The sequence below is a fragment of the Charadrius vociferus genome, unplaced genomic scaffold (assembly GCF_000708025.1).
Source record: "Charadrius vociferus isolate BGI_N301 unplaced genomic scaffold, ASM70802v2 scaffold107, whole genome shotgun sequence".
NCBI lineage: Eukaryota > Metazoa > Chordata > Aves > Charadriiformes > Charadriidae > Charadrius > Charadrius vociferus.
In genome coordinates, this window is record NW_009649117.1 from 245,454 (window position 1) to 262,435 (window position 16,982).

At 47.1% G+C, this 16,982-nt stretch overlaps 1 protein-coding gene across 1 annotated transcript in view; it reads left to right on the forward strand.

Moving 5' to 3' along the window:
* Positions 1 to 417: 417 nt before the first annotated feature.
* The window catches only part of KIF17 (kinesin family member 17), a 17,463-nt gene continuing 898 nt past the window's right edge, over positions 418 to 16,982 (forward strand). Inside the window, 12 exon segments of the mRNA XM_009888346.1 lie at positions 418 to 648; positions 1,828 to 1,974; positions 2,386 to 2,487; positions 5,028 to 5,217; positions 8,869 to 9,309; positions 10,410 to 10,449; positions 10,451 to 10,490; positions 11,174 to 11,321; positions 12,786 to 12,874; positions 13,003 to 13,127; positions 15,315 to 15,546; positions 16,478 to 16,736. Of these exon segments, the coding sequence (XP_009886648.1) occupies positions 418 to 648; positions 1,828 to 1,974; positions 2,386 to 2,487; positions 5,028 to 5,217; positions 8,869 to 9,309; positions 10,410 to 10,449; positions 10,451 to 10,490; positions 11,174 to 11,321; positions 12,786 to 12,874; positions 13,003 to 13,127; positions 15,315 to 15,546; positions 16,478 to 16,736 (2,044 nt within the window).

Here is a 16,982-nt window from a genome sequence, read left to right on the forward strand (position 1 = left end):
CCCCGCCGCCCCCGCAGGCTCCCCCGGCACCTACGGCTTCACCTCAGGTTTTCCCTCGCGCCGTCCCCCTCGGGCTCGTCGCCGCTCCCCAAAGTTACCTCAGGTTTTCCCGCCCACAGGTTCCCCCCCCCGGTCCCAGCCTGCCCTGATTCCCCCTCAGAATTGTTCCACGGCTCCCCCTTTTCCCTTCATCCCTCCCAAGCTTTTCTCCTCCGTAGCCTTCCCCTCTCCCCGCGCCATTCGCGGCCCCCCTGGCTCTCCTTCCCCGTGCCAGGTTGTGGGGGGGCTCCTTCCCCTCGGTGCCCCCGGCAAGCGGTGAGGGCTGCACCCCGCAGGCCTACCCAGGCCACGATGCCCCCCCTCCCCCTCCAGCCCCACCAAGTCAACCCGTTGTGGCGTTGAGTTGGGCCTTGAAAAATGGCCTCGGAGGCGGTGAAGGTGATCGTGCGCTGCCGGCCCATGAACGAGCGTGAGAAGGCTCTGGGCTGCAAGGCGGTGGTCAGCATGGAGAGCGCGCGGGGCCAGTGCTTCATCCAAAACCCCACCGCCACTGGCGAGCCCCCCAAGCAGTTCACCTTCGACGGGGCGTACTACCAGGAGCACAACACGGAGCAGATCTACAACGAGATCGCCTACCCGCTTGTGGAGGTGAGTGGTGCCCGAAGCAAGGCGGACACAGCCAACATGTGGCTCGAGACACGGGCTGAGGAGTTTTATGTGGGTGGGTGATCCCTAAGCGGAACTGATTTATGGACAGAAACAGCCCTGTCTGCTCCTTCAAGAGGCTTAGCTGCAACCATGGGGCGCAGAGGAGGGCAAAACAACATCCCAGCAGTAGGCTGGGAAATTGGGAAGAAAAAAAGAACATTTTTCAGCAGCCAGCAGGGCACTGAGGATAGAATTACATTTAATTGTTTTAAGCGGATGTTTATATGAAAGATGAAACCCCCCGGGCAGGCTCTAGAGATGGTAGCTGGACAGACACTGCAGCGAAAAGTGATGTGAGGGAGGAGAAGGGGGGCAAACAAGACTCCTGATGATTTTAGGGACTTTTTACTGTCAAGTGAGAAACCTTAGAGAAGACAGGGAACCTCAGCCTGTTTTGGAATAGCAAAATGAGAGGGTATACGTTTGTTGCCTGTTAACACATCAGCGTGGTAAACAGCTAAGGTGAGAAAGTAAACAGTTTAGCAAAGAAACCTCAAGCCCCCCCAAAAACCCAATCTTGTTAGAAGAAGAAACAGGGATAAATGGCCAGTGAGAATTTTAAGATGGAAGTTCCCGATCAGAACAACCAGGGTCTGATTAGGTGTGATTATTAGGTTAATAGATTATTTATTTTCCTTCTTATTTAAACCTTAAGAAATCCAAATATCTTCTGTTCCTACCATGCTTCTTCAAAATAGAAAGAAATGAAAGGAACGAAAGTGAGGCCTTCTTTCAGCCAGCTATCCAAGAGAAAATTATGCAAGCTAGAGACTGTCCCTTTGGCCACCCTACAGTCCGCGAGCATTCCTGTTGTCTCTCCGGGTTTCATAAGATTTTCTGCCCTATGGCAAAAAACATTCTGGTCTTCTAAGTGTTGTCAACTGCCCTTCCTCTTTTCAACACCTGCATTTCTTCAAGTTTTCAATTTTGGAGAGAAAACCATTGATTTATATGCTAGCAGAATGCATTTATTATTATTATTATACTCTGATGGAACATGAAGATCAAGCAGTTGCTTGATGTTTACTTCTAGCTCTTCCTAGAATCTGGACAATACATTTCCAGTTATGCAAAGGGTGAAGATAATGGGTATTTTATTTGGTTTTTCTCCATTTCCAGGGTGTCACCGAAGGCTACAATGGCACCATATTTGCCTATGGCCAGACTGGCAGCGGGAAGTCCTTCACCATGCAGGGAATCGTGGATCCTTCTACGCAGAAAGGCATAATACCCAGGGCATTTGAACACATTTTTGAGAGTGTACAGGTAGGTGTGTAAGGATGTGAAAGAGATCTTGCTGTAAGATGGTGTGATATCGAGAAAGATTATTTTTGTGTCATACCTCAAGAAGCGAGTGCCGATCGCACTCGGGAGCAAGAATGGGGGACAGGCTTTTGGGTGTGCTGCCTCTCATCCTAAAGCTGAGGCCCGTATATAGTCAGATGAACTGCACCTTCATCTCTGCTGACTTTATGGACTTGCACTTGAGAATTTTAAGGACTGAAAGTCCCTATAGCGAGTGTGCTGAGTGGTTACACCTGGGAATAAAATGCCAGGAGAGACTTGATGAAGTGCTGAAGGGAGGCAGGCACCCAGCTGGCACTGAGAAGCTATGTGGGCTGCCTACTTGCCTTCATTTTGAGAACTTTACCCAAAAATCATTCCTGTTTTGTGCAGTGTGCTGAAAACGCCAAGTTCTTGGTGAGAGCTTCCTACCTGGAGATTTACAATGAAGACATACGTGACCTTCTAGGAGCTGATACCAAGCAGAAGTTGGAGGTGAGACAGAGTCAATGTGTCTTAATTAGGAAGTGCTTTAATTTGCTCAGATAAGTGTTATCATGAATGTCTTGCCGAAATGCAATAATACACTCTGTCAGAAGTTGAACGCCAGAATATGAAGATACAGTGATGAATATGAAAGCCAAGAGGAGATTTTGAGGGACTTTAGTGAAAGTTTTGTGGCACAAGGAACAGGATCCAGTGCTGTGTGTCCCGCTCGATAGCGGCTGGTAACTTAGCAGAAGCTGCGTGAAAACTGTTACTGGACAAGGATGGAATAAAGTGCTCATGAGGCAATTTGTTCCTAATCCTCTTCATCTCACGGCTGTCTCTAAAGCGGGAGGATTCTGTGCCTTGTAAATCTGATCCAGTGTAGCTGTGGATGATCTCATTATCTGTATAAAACAAAAAAGGCTCATCCTTTTTTGAGGGGACACAGCAGATATTACTCCCCATGGGAAAGCATGGGGAAGGCGGGCAGTTTCCAGGCACGCGGGAGTGTAAACTTTCCTGAAATCCTAATCAAGGGGCTGATTTTCATAAAATTTACTTCTTGGTGGCTTTGCAGATCTTTTTGCTAGTATTCCTGGGGGAAGCTGCAAATCTCCTGTCCTAATTTACTTCCCTGCAGGACTGCCCTTGTGAAGAAAACCGAGGCACTAGCACCATCTGCCGCACAGACGCGCCGAGATGGGGACAGACACAAACTGTCTTACGGGGCAGATGTTTGGGGTTTCTTTTAACAGGCTCCTGGCTTTCAGGGAGGCAAAACGCTTTCCGCTCCACGTTCCAAGTGTGCTTTGCCCGTGCGTGTGGAGAGGGAGGGTTGGGAGAAGGGGACTCGCTGTTTCGGAAGCGCTTGCTGCAGTTTCCCATCCTTTGTTCCACATCAGCAGTGACACCGGTTTCCATGACAACTGCAGTTGGCACTGGGAGGGCAGGAGTTGGGCAGAACAGTTTCCAGGGTAACACCATCGCACTGGTGACAGCCGCTGCCTGTTGCTGCCTCCACTGAGTAATTAAGGGAGTCATGTCTTGCGGAGACAGAAAGCCCTGGGCTGACCCACTGCTTTCTTCTGTGTCCCCCAGTTCTCCGCCAAAATCCCATTTCTGTTTGTTCCTTTGCCTTTCGATGTTAGTGACTTTGGTGACTTTGAAGCCCACAATTGCCTCCCATGGCATGAAACCCTGGGAAGAGCAGGTTTGACGGAGCTCTGCAAGAAAAATGCCCCTGTCAGTCTGTCACGGAGTTAAACAGCCGCCATGTCCTCAGTTGGTGTTCTCCAGGGACTCTGCAGCACCTTCAAGTACAGCTGGGTCAACCACAGGGTTCTCCTGTAGCACAGGCAGCAGTCACGGTGTATGAACAGTCTAATCTGGCTGTAATTCTGTAACTGGATTCATGCTGGGCAGTCACAGGTTTAGAACAAGGCTAAAATCTCACCTCGTTTATTTTTCAACCCCTTCTGCTCTGTTCTGTGCAGATTTTTTTAACAGCAAACACTCTATTTTACATTGCTGCTTGTGGCATGGGCATTGCTCAAGTATCTAAGGATCTTCTTTGGAAGTCACACTGCCAAACACGGTGTCTGTCACTCCATGACACCGAGGCATGACAAACCTATCTTGATATCCCAGCTGACATGATAAAGATAGAGTTTTGGTTATGAACTCAGCAGATGCGGGGTGTAACATTGCTGTTGAAAATTAATTCAGCTCATTTAAAATTCCCAGTGCGGAGGGAGCTTCAGAGGGGGCTGGTGTAGGAGTGCAGGCATCTCTTGATTGTTTTGTATTTTTTATGTAGGTTTGATGGATCATTAAAGATTTTGAACTTTTCAATTGTTTATTAGCATCCTGTGTGAAATTTTTCTTCTGCATGATTGATAATTGCTGAAAAGATGCTGTTAGGTATTTAACACTCTGTTTCTGTCCGGGTGCTTGAATAGGATTTTAGAGCATCTTAAAAATGAACTAATCTGGAGAAAAATTATTATAGTTCACCTGTGCATGATGGGTGTGACTTTGGGAATTTTGTCAGTGAGATCAAGCCGCCCTCTCAGCGTGGAGGGGTTCAGCAAAGCACCGGTGACAGTATCTGTGACTATTGAATCTGTGCTTTGATTTTAAAAAAGCTCCCTGTGACTGAAGAGATATTAGCGCTGTTGCCATAATAGGTGAAAAACATTTCAGTTCTTTTTTTAAAATATGCAGCTTAATAATAGGGGAGGTAGAAAAAAGGCGTTTCAGCGCAGGTTTCTTGTGGCCTGGAAGATGTCTGAATCAATCAGCAAACTTTTAACTTTAATTCTTTTTGTCTGCGGAGCCATGAAGGTGGTTCCCCCTCTTTTTGTGTGGTTTTATTCCTCCTTCAGAAATACTAAGGCTTTTTGGTGGCAGCCAGATGTGTTTTTGCCGTACTGCAGTTTAATTTCTCCACATATAAAACCCACGTACCCCTCGAGCTTCTGAACAGTTTCCAGTGTGCCTTTCCTGCAGTCTTGTTCTAACCTGTGTTGCCCTGTCTCTGTTTGCAGCTGAAGGAGCACCCAGAGAAAGGGGTGTACGTCAAAGGGCTCTCCCTGCACACCGTGCATAGCGTGGTCCAGTGCGAGCGGATCATGGAGACAGGCTGGAGAAACCGAGCAGTGGGTTACACCCTCATGAATAAGGACTCTTCCCGCTCCCACTCCATCTTTACTGTCAATATGGAAATCTACACCGTAGGTAGGTAGCTGGATGTCCTGCGTTAGGCCTGGGCCTAGCAGCGTGCAGAATCTGTGCAGTCTGACCAGTCACCCCATAGCAAAACTTAGATCCTAAATGATTTTAGGTCCAGTAGAAATCAGAATTGTGCTCTGACATGGACATTCTTCTCAGTGTGAAACAGCTGAGTACTCAAAGTCTTTTTTTTTTTTTTTTTCCCCTAAATTCCCCCTTGGGAGAGAATTGTCTGACACTCAAACTAGGAACATATTTAATTGTCCTATTTCTTTATCTTCTTAAACCTTTATTTCCAGAAAAGGGTGCTAAATGTCCGAGCCCAATGGCTTGGAGTTTGTACATAGCACAGCCTGGAGAAACTTGTATCGTTATCTGTCTCATCTGACCTCCTTTACAATGCAAGTCAGATCATTTCACCCAACGATTCCTTCACTGAGCTTAATCACGGGGCACATCTTTTAAGCAAACAGCTAATCTGGGTTTTAAGATGGAATAAAAGAATCCCGTAATAATGTTTTAATGACTAATTTTCCTTTCTCAAGCATCTTATTTCCGTTGGTGTTTCTGCAGCTGATAAAGCTGCCTCGCTGGGTCTGAACACAGACTTCGAAAAGGTTTTTTCTGGGACTAAGAATGGAATTAGTCTCCTATATTCTGTCTAGTCCTTGACCCCGGCTGAGGCGGAGAACAGCTTGGCTTCATTTTCTTCAGCTGTTTCAGTCATGGGGAAAGTTACACAATGTTTTCCTAAATTGTGGTTCCAGATGTTGGTGACAGTACCTCACTATCCAAAGTGGTGTGTGGGGGAGATTTTGGGAATTTCTCAATTAGCACAGCTGGTGGATGCTAATCCTTGCATTATGTGGGTCCGTAAAATCCCAACTTTAATCCTTACAAGGAAAAAGAAGTATTTACACTCCTCTTTTGTGTTCCAGATGGGTGTAGGGCTCTTAACCTAGTCTGAAACAATTTCTCTGATTTAAAGCTTTGAAGACTTATTACACGGAACAGGATGGCAGGTGGGGAAACTTGCGGTTTTGGCAGTTAAATGGAAGACAGCTGGAATATTTGAGGACAAAGTTGAGGGCTCTGGCACAATCCCCATAACTGGATGGTTCTACTAGGGTAATCGCTAGTTGAAATAGTTAATGAAGTTGGTATTTATGTTGTTATCTTTAGGCTTCATAAAGAGGCGCATAGGGAAGTTCAAACTAATTTTCCAGTTGAGCCTGTAGTAAATTATAATTTACAAGCAGTTGATATTTTAAAGGATCTCTTTGCAATTATGTGGACTAAAATGACTCTTTTTTTTAAAGTAACAAATTAAGGAATTAGGGCAAATACCGGGCTCTCTGGCTGCAGATGTATGAAATGCAGAAACTACCATATGTATTTTTATACTGTGTAGAGGAGCAGATGTTTTATTCCTTTACATTGTGCTAAGCGATGGATTTGTTAATGAGAAAGACGCTGTAGATTTGGCTGGTGCTTATGCCACCAGAACTGGCTGATGGGCTGTACGAGAATTAGACAGGGAAAACTTTTGGGCTGCTGCAGGCATGTTAGCAAGAGCCTGGGGACTTTGTTACACCAGGGAAGCTAAACCGCTAAGCTCCAAGATGGAAACAAACAGCCTCTGTGGGTAAAAGGACTGGCAGGAACCAAAACAACTTTTTAATTGCCTGTCAGTGTTTACATAAACTGAGGGAAGGAGGGAGAGGGTTAGAAAACCTACTTTTTGGGACTGTCCGCTCACCCCAGCACTCAGAAAGGATAGTGAGAGGGTGCTCTGTTTAAGCTCCATATGTTTTTTTTTTTTCAAACAGCCTCTGTGGGTAAAAGGACTGGCAGGAACCAAAACAACTTTTTAATTGCCTGTCAGTGTTTACATAAACTGAGGGAAGGAGGGAGAGGGTTAGAAAACCTACTTTTTGGGACTGTCCGCTCACCCCAGCACTCAGAAAGGATAGTGAGAGGGTGCTCTGTTTAAGCTCCATATTCTTGACATACCAGAAGGATCTGGAGTGAAACAAGAAGTTTGCTAGGCGGCAAACATTAAGTTCCACAGTTAACAATCCGTTGCTGTTACTGGGGAAATATCCTGGGGCAACAGATTTTAGATTTTTTTGGTGTCTACCCATGAACTTTTAACTTTCCCCCGTGCATCAGATTACTCATTGCTCATGTTTAGGTATTGTCCACAGCCATAAATCTTAACTCTGACTAAATTCAAGGCTAGGTTTTCTAGAAGGCTGTCTGGAAAAGGGCGGACTTAGTTAAAACCTTGATGCTCTTTTTGCTTGGAGCACTAAAGGAGCTCTTCCCTTGAACTCAGGTTGTGATTGTGAGGGATGATTAGGACATGGACATCTGAGAGTGGGGTCCAGCGCTTAGGACACTAATCTGTGATTTGGGAGGGTGTGTCCAACTCTTTGCTCTGCGTGAGGCAGGGAAAATTAAGTATCCAGAAAAAATGAGGGGGTTCTAAAGCAACAAGATGTGCTTTCCCTCAGTCACATGGAATTTGTGTCACCACATTAATCCGGCCTCAAAACACAGGTCAGGAAGCAGATATTACATGCGTGAGGTGTGCTTCCAGGTAGCTGGAGAGTTAGCTGTTAACTTCAACTTGCGTCTTCTCTTGCCTTAAAGCATTACGAGCCACCGGCTCACTGGGTCTGACTCCTCACTCACTGAGATCCAGCTCCTCATCCAGGTGGTTCTGGCCGAGCACAGTCTCGATTTCTTGCAGTGTTCCTGTTTCTCGCCTGCATTCCTTCATTTTACTTTCTCGATGAGAATGTCGTGAGTTGAGGAGGAACAGATGTCGCTGAGCATGCCTGTGTGCTGAGTCACAGCGCAGTTTTACAGCTATCTGGGCGAAAGGGGAGATCTGCTGGGCTTCTGGAACGTTCGAGCTGTCTTGGGACAGAAAGCCAGATGGTGGTCCTTGGTGGTATCTGATAGGATGTGCTTTGTCTTTTAAAAGACAGCAAGAAACTTCATGAATACGTCCATTGATTAGGGTAGGTTGGATTCCAGCCTTGAGAAAAGCTGTAGTTTGGGAGTTCATGGAAAAAACTGTTGCCCAACGTAGTGTCTACTCCAGCCTTCCCCCGGTGGTCTGTAGAGGTGACCTTCCTGTCTGTCTCTTTACATCACGCAGGTGTTCAGGGAGCCTGTTCTTTTGCCTGTGCTCTCCAACTAGCCCTGCTCCACTTGCTGCCTGTTGACTGCTCATTTCATGCTTCCTCCCTTTTTTCTCTCCAATTGTCAGACATTGTTTAACTTCATGAAACAGTCTGAGGTAAAAAGTTGTATAAACTCATGGTCTGACCTTGTTAATTGCAGAGGGCTTTGCTTGAAATTCTAAACACTGTGGAAACATGTGGAGGGTGTGTGTGTGTGGGGGGGTGTGTGTTCAGAGCTCATTTGGAGAGTAAAAATGAATTTTTACTGTGCAGGATCTTGTTCAGGAAAGCACTAAACATGTAGTTCTAAGATTAAGCAGTTATTTATTTACTTAAGGGAGTCAGGGCCCAAATGCAGAGAAGGAACAGGGCTTGAACTGGAACGTAATGCCAAGAGAGTCCTCTTTCTTGACTGTGAAGATGCTTCCTCTTAAGAGCCTAACCTGGAATTATTTTCTTGCAGATGAGCGAGGGCAGGACCACCTTAGGGCCGCAAAACTCAATTTAGTGGATCTGGCAGGAAGTGAGAGACAGTCAAAAACTGGAGCCACAGGGGAGCGGCTCAAAGAGGCCACCAAAATCAACCTCTCCCTCTCAGCTCTGGGCAACGTCATCTCGGCTCTGGTCGATGGCAGGTGTAAGCACATCCCTTACCGAGACTCGAAGCTGACCAGGCTGCTGCAAGACTCCCTCGGAGGGAATACCAAGACGTTGATGGTAGCCTGCTTATCTCCGGCTGATAACAACTATGACGAAAGCCTCAGTACTTTGCGCTACGCTAATCGAGCGAAAAACATCAAGAACAAGCCCTGTATCAATGAGGACCCCAAGGATGCTCTGCTGAGGGAATATCAAGAGGAGATTAAGAAGCTGAAGGCCATTCTAGCTGAACAGATGAGCACCAGTAACTTGTCAGGTAGGAGAGCCCTTAGTGGCTGCAGAGATGTTTTATCTTTGACAAAAAAAATGTGTTTTTTACACATAAAATGCTCACTGGATTTCACCTCATGCTTTCCCTTACCTGTTGGAGGAAGAGTGCTCCATTCTGGTAATGGACTTTTCCTTCACTGTTGCCAGATTGACCTTATTCCACTGGTAAAGACCATCTCAGTTACTGGTATTTTCAATAATGACAAATTCTGTTAGAAAATGCTGATGTGATTAAAATCCTCAGCTCTTCTTGGTCATTCTGGCTTGAATTTGGTCAGTCGCAGCAAAGAGGTTTTGGCTGGCAGAGCAAAAATGAGCTGTGAAAGAAATAATAATGTAAAATTCTTTATTAAATACATATATTTTTGTCAAATTCAGCATTCAGCCCCTGTTCTCCTACACTGTGAATTTTTGACACTAGAAGAAAAGTTTTGCCCTGCTGATGGCACTGCTTACGGAGAGCAGCACCATCCTCTCCTTGAGGGTTCAGCCCAGCCCCAGCAGACTTGCTCTTTGCTATGAAGTAGGAATAGCAAATGTGGGAACCAGCGGGTGAGAGCAGCCTTTAGGGAGCTAAACACCTTTTGAGAATTATCCCCTTAAAAAAAGGCCAACTTTCAGCAGAGAAATAAGGCTGTAAGATTATTTTTTTTTTTCTGCCACCTTTAGAAACAGCTGTGAAGAAAGAAAGCAATTTCCTTGCACCTTTCATCTCCTTCCCAGAGTCTTTTATCTTCCAAATCTGTTACCATAGCCCTGGAAACAAGTCTCCTGTTATTCTGTGAAAAAGATTAGATTTATATTCGCCTTCATATACCTGAATGTTAAACCTCTCCCCCTCTGCTCAGCGCTGACTCCTTCTCTCCCCACACCTATGGAGTCCCAAGCCAGTGGGCGTTTTGGCAGCGCAGATGCTGGCACACAAGCACGGTTTACAGGAGCGCACGGGTTGCCATGTTCTTTGCTGGCAGCCAGGTTCTTTGTTCTGTTTCCAGGCATTCTACAGATATCCCACCCAGTAACTGTGAGTGATTTTTATTTCTGCTTTGCTTTGCAGGGCTTTTGCCTGCTGAGACTGCTCACCTGGCAGTGAAGCCAGCTCCCCTCCTCAAGCCCCAGTTAGATCTTGAAACAGAGAAGCAGCTGATCAGAGAAGTAAGTCAGGAGAGGGTATCCCATAGTGTCTTTGACTAAAACTTGTGGGGTTTTATGATAATCATTACAAATATGGTGCAGGACTATGTGGTTCAGCCTTTTCAGAACACTTCTCTTCCTATTTTTTGGTCCTTGGGCTTCTCCTATGGACAGAATGTGTATTGATGGAGGTTTTATTCACAATGCCACTTTCTCTCAGCATGGTTCCCACAACTCTGGAGGTGAATTGGAATGGATTTCCAGGAAGAATTTTTGAAGTACGTATAACAAAAAGAAGAAACTACATGTGAAACTTAGATTCCTCCTGTCAGAGGAGGGAGAAGTAGGTGGGAGGAAAGCAGTAGTCAAAGATGTTAGGAACAGTACAAGGATGAAGATAGAGGGCATATGGAGCCAGGAGGAAGAATGAGGAGTTGGGAGGCAGAAGGAAATGAAACTCTCTCCTTGGTCTTTACAAAGCTCCTCCCAGGGCACCACATCTGCGCAAGATTGCGGTTTCTAGGGTTAACTAGTCACCTTCCATTGATACTGTCTTGACTTAAATCACAGAAGAATTCAATGAGTACAGGATGGTAAAGTTTTATTGGGGTGACATAGGATGTCACCTAGAATGGACATAGATGTGACCTTGGGTACAGTCCGGAGCAGGTCTGTCGCGTCAGGCTGTCTGCTGTGCCTTTCAGGAGTACGAAGAGAGGCTGGTGCAACTAAAGGCCAGCTACGAAGCAGAACAGGCATCCCGTGCCCGCCTCGAAGAGGACATCAGTCGCCTGAGGAATCACTATGATCTCAAGCTGTCTGCTCTCGAGGAGAACCTCAGGAAGGAAGCAGGTGTGGATGAGGCAGGGGGAGGGTGCGCAGCACAGGCTTAGGGTTCCCCGATGCTTTAGGCATGAGCAGACACAGACTGGTTTTGCAAAGTCAGATTTGTGAAAGCTGCTGCCACCTTTAAAGTGGCAGTGACTGCTACTGCAGCAAACTGCTGCCTGGCAGCAACAGCAGTCCCTGCTCTCAACCCTCCCTTATCGACAGCACGAGCGGTAACTCTGGCTCTCCTGAGCCATTCATGAGACTCCCTGTCCCAGCTGTGTCCTCTTCCCTATTTCCCTGACTTCTTTTCCCTGTCAGGACCAGCCTGGCCCTACCCTGTAAGCCTTGAGGCGATGAAAAGCGATTTTTGCCCAGGTAGCTGTGAGTTTCTTCTGACTTCGGGCAGCGTTTCTCTCGAGCAGAGGTTAGAGCTGCAGAGATGACTGGTCTCAGCAGGCGCTGCTCTGCTTGATCCGATTGGCTTTGCACGACTCGCACGCCCCAGACGAGGGTGGCTGCCGCAGTCTCTTCCATCGCATGCAAATGTGATGCAGCCCTTGGGCCCCCGGTGGATTATGAACACCATCGCTTTGCCAGAGGGTGGATATTCCTCTCACACACCTATAAAGTGTTGCCAGCTATCCTCTTCGTTACTGCTTTTCATTTATACTTCTGCAGTGCCCCGCAGCATGTTTTGCAATGTGCTTGTACAGCACTTATTTCCCAATGTTAATTCTTGAACCTATATTCTTCATTTTTGATGCTATCACTTTCCATGGTGAGAGGTTCTTTTTCCCTCCCCTCTGATTACAAATGTGCACCCCCCAGCCTCTGAAACAGATTATTTCTGTGTGAACACGAGGACCAGCCTCTCCCAGCCCTGTAAAATCTCTGTTCCTCGCCTGCTGTGCCCTCTGGGACATTGACGGTGCTTATTGACCAGCATAAATCATAGAATCACAGATGGTTTGGGTTGGAAGGGACCTTAAAGATCCAGTGCCACCCCCTGCCCTGGGCAGGGACACCTCCCACCAGCCTAGGTTGCTCCAAGCCCCATCCAACCTGGCCTTGAACACCTCCAGGGATGGGGCAGCCACAGCTTCTCGGGGCAACCTGCCCCAGGGGCTCACCACCCTCACAGGGAAAAATTTCTTCCTTATATCTGTTCTAAATCTCCTCTCTTTCAGTTTGAAGCCATTCCCCCTCGTCCAATCAACTACATGCCCTTGTAAAAAGTCCCTCTCCAGCTTTCTTGTAGGCCCCCTTGAGGTACTGGAAAGCTGCTCAAAGGTCTTCCCGGAGCCTTCTCTTCTCCAGGCTGAACACCCCCAAATCTCTCAGCCTGTCAAATAACAAACCTTTTTCTTCCAGACACAGAGTTTTTAGCTTTTGATGAAGATTTTGCGTGATGTTTTCACAGATTTGTGCTCTAGTTTTGCAGAGCTCGTTGCTTACCTTGTGGGTATTTCCTCTTTTACTCTTCAGCTGCCGCGAGGACTGAAACTACTCCTGACAAGACACCTTTGCCCGAAGACTCTGTTGCTGCATCAGATGAAGAACCAACATCAGCCCAGGTACCCTTCAGGCTACTTCTCTCCTCCAGGCTGAATAAACCCGAGTGGGTAGCGTCGTGCTTCATCTATGCCGGTACTCACACTGCATCTTTTCAGAGCCGCAGCTTTTGGTTTCCTCTTGTCCTCAGGACCCAGCAGCGCCTCAGCCTGTACCAGACGCTGGCGGTGTGAGCAGGGGGAGTGCTGGAGCAGAGGTGGCTGTCACTGCCGAGGGGATGTCGTTGCCTGCAGACCAGCAGCAGGTGCTCGCCAGGTCAGTGACGGCAGCGCTCCTGCTAACTGCCTCCTGGGCGTTGCTTACAACACACACAGGCAAGGAGCACCCCCGTTCTTCCATGATCTTACAACTGTTGAGCTTCAGCTGTCAGCTGAGTGCAGCACAAAGCTAGGCAGACGGGTATTCTTTACCCCCAAAATAACTTTGTCCTATTTGGGCAGATAAATAGCTGTTAGCTGTGGCGTTCAATGATTCCAAGTGCCAGAATTATGAGAGAAAAGTCTGGAGAGGTCTGTGTCTGCAGATGTGGATGCAAAAAAGCATGCTTTTCTGATAACAAATCCTGCCTAGATCTGTAGGCAGGGAGATCTTTTCCTTCTCTGGCTTTTTGTAGGTGTAATTTCTGAGGAGTTTATAGAGTTGAGTCTGGCGGTCGCTGACAGAGCTTAAGTGCCCAAACAGGTTATGGAGGTGGTCTCCTTTTCCTCTTAAAAATGGTTTTTGAAGGGCACTTAGAGCCCGCTCGTATCAGTGCAAGTAAGGTAGCACGCCTTCCTGCTGCTCACTGCGCATGTGCATGGAGGAGAGTTTGTCCTCCACGACTCCCCTTTGTCACTGAGGTCACTTTTGCCTCTAACTCACACATCTGACAATGTTTGCAAGATGTCAGCTGGAACTGGCATCAAAATTTCCCAATAATCACATTTTAGGGGCAGCATTAGACCCAGGGCCTGGAGCAGAGGGCTGGGATGTGAGGGGTGCAGGCATGAGACTGGCGCTTGGCCCATCTTGGAGGCGTCCTGTCTGGAAGGTTTTCCTCCAGGCAAGAACCGTCTTGAGAGAATTCCTTTAGTTTGAGTGTGACACAGCGTATCACAATAATATGGGGGTTTATTGCTGTTTCACAAATATTCACTCTAAGCAAATTCTGCCGATTTCTCTCTTTTACTCTGTTGCATAGAATCATATTAAAATTAGAAGTGCTCGACAAAAGATATATTGTGGATGATGGAGTTTGATTCTGAAGAGTCTTGTGTTTTTTAACCAGTCTTTCAGCTTTACTCTGAGCTTCTGTGGTGCGTGCTCGCTCTATCGGGCCTCTCTCAGCTGAAAAAGGAGCTATGAAGAAATCCAGAATAGCAGTATCTGCAATTTGCGGGCAATTCTGTCTATTAATGGAGACGTCTCCAAAGAAACCATTCGTTTTGACTATATATCAAATCTTACTGGTCCCATTGCAGCACTCCTTTTTGTGACAAACAAGCGAAAAACACTCTTCCAATTACATCGTTAAAATCAAAGTTCTCTGCAGATTAGGCAGGAGGGTTTGGTTCTGCAGGCACGTAGGTTTTCAAAGCCGCCTGTTAAAGGCTTTACACATCAGGACGGCTGCGAGAGCTCTGATACTCACTCAGCAGAGCGAGGTTTCAAGTGCACATTAAGCAAACGAAACTGAAGGCTACTTGGCAAGTGCAGCGCGGTAGAATAGCAGGTCATCTCTGGTGGAGAACAAGCTCTTTTGGATGGGTTTGAAGATAATTAAGAGGCTATTATCAGCGGAGGTTTTATCAGCAGTGGGATTTTCTCCAATTCAAGCTGGAGCTGGCCAAGCTGAGCTGTCTGCTCTGCTGCAGATCCCCATGCAGAGAAAGAGAACGGCTCTGGAGAACAGCTTCATTTCTGTGTCAGAGCGTACGGGGCTGTGCAGCATGGACACAAGACCGGCTTCGTTTCAAATATGGGTCTGCGCCAGCAACACTGAGGTTGTCCAAGTCATCAACCCTGGCTGATACTGCCCCAAAAAAGAAACTGTACTGTGGTTTCCAGCTGTACCGCTCCCTTATTCATCCTTTAGAATATTTCTTTGTGTAATTTTGGCGCCTTTTGTGCTCACTTTGAGAGTCTTTCAAAACAAGGAATAAGAATTGAAATACGAATTCCACAAAACGGGGTTTTTTTGAAATAATTCTGTGAGTGTAGATGCAGATTTCCAGACATAGGTGCTGACAAAGGTGCTCAGAATAACACACGTTTTGCCTTGGGTCCACAGGAGTATCTATGACAGAAACTGTTAATAAATTGGAATTTGCCATAATTGCTCAGAAATCACTATTTCTGTCCTGTGTCTTCCCAACCGTTGTTCAGGTAAGGACAGGGATCCTCCGTGCTTACGCAGAGGGTTCTTTGTACCACTGAGCTAAGAGGAGCGTTTGCCTTTTCCAGGCTGCGGATGCTGGAGCGACAAGTGGTAGGGGGGGAACAGGCGAAGAACAAGGACCTCAAAGAAAAGCATAAGCGCCGGAAAAAATACGCGGACGAGCGCAGGATGCAGCTGGTGGCCGCCCTGCAGCAGTCTGACGAGGACAGCAGCGATTGGGTTCTGCTTAACGTCTACGACTCCATCCAGGAGGAGGTGCGAGCCAAGAGCAAGCTTCTGGAGAAGATGCAGGAAAAGGTGAGCAGTTCCCCGCTGCAGACTTAGGGAGCGTCTCTCCCCTCTGCTTACCCATTTTTTTTAGGTTAAGGAGGTGTTTTAGGGCAGTACATTTAGAGAATGACTCTGGCCGCATCAAATATCTCATACATGTGCCTGCGTTAGTCACGATACTCTTGTTTGCGTGCGTCTTCATGAAACAGCAGGCGCAGCAGCCTTCAGGGTGGGGAATTAAGTTGCTGGAACCCCAAAGGCCCACCTGTTTGAAAGGCCGGTTCCTCGCGCTGCGCACTGGCTGCAGGACGACATCTGGCGATGGGAGAGGATGCGACTCCCTCTGCTGCCCTGCGCAATCTATTGCACAGCTTCCTCCAGTTCAGACTATCCCACCTGAGGGTTCCTGGAGGAAATAACAGTGTGAGAAGTTTTCTGGCAGGGGGGGAGGGGGGAAACAAATATAAAAGCAATGCTCTTAAATTTTATGCACGCTTGAAAATCAGTTTCGCTCTGATGAGGCGGAATGAGAGGAGCTTCGAAACAATCTCTGTGTGTGTGTGCTGTCCTAAATCTGCACATTAAGAACATGCTTTATTTCCATATTTAGGTTACCAAAGAAATATTGCACCTTTTTCATCGAAGTTAGGAACTCCCAAGAGTTTGTTAGCACTGGACTCAGACCACACTAACTTAATTAGCTTAAGGTCCATTAATTAGTTAACTTAAGGTCCACTCAAAGACTCGGCGCTTTGGGGAAATGCAAGAAATCTTTCATTGAAACAGATGTGGAATCGTCTCTCCACACAAAGCTCACCTGAACTATACATTAGAAATCTTCCCAAATATTGACGTTTTTGTGTGTCTCTCTCCATCCCTCTGCCTGACAAATTCCTGTACTCGCAGTAACTCTCTCTCCTTTATAATCCCAACGATTTAATTTGGTTTTCCGTCCCAGCTGCGGGCTGCCGAGACCGAGATCAAAGATCTGCAGTCGGAGTTTGAGCTGGAAAAGATCGATTACCTCGGCACCATCCGCCGCCTGGAGCGAGACCTGATGCTCTTCCAGCAGCTGCTGGATCAGGTGCAGTCCCTCGTCCGCCGCGACTGCAACTACAGCAATCTGGAGAAGATCAAACGTGAATCCGTCTGGGATGAGGAAACAGGTTGCTGGAAAATTCCAGAGCCCGTCATTCAAAAAACCCACCTGCCCGCAGGTGAGAGGAGCATCCTGAGGGTGCCGCTGGCGCCTGGCTGTTCTCAGGCTCGGCAGGTCACGCCTGGGCTCCGCTCGCTCGTAAAATCTTCTGCGTACAGAAAATTTGTCTAGAAAAATTGAATAATCTAACACAAAGAGCAGTACGGATCTTTCCGGAATCTCTGTAAGCCTGGAATGGTGTTGGGGGATCGGAAAGCGTTAATTGTTGCGGAGATGACGACCCATTAACGCCGTCTCTTCTCCC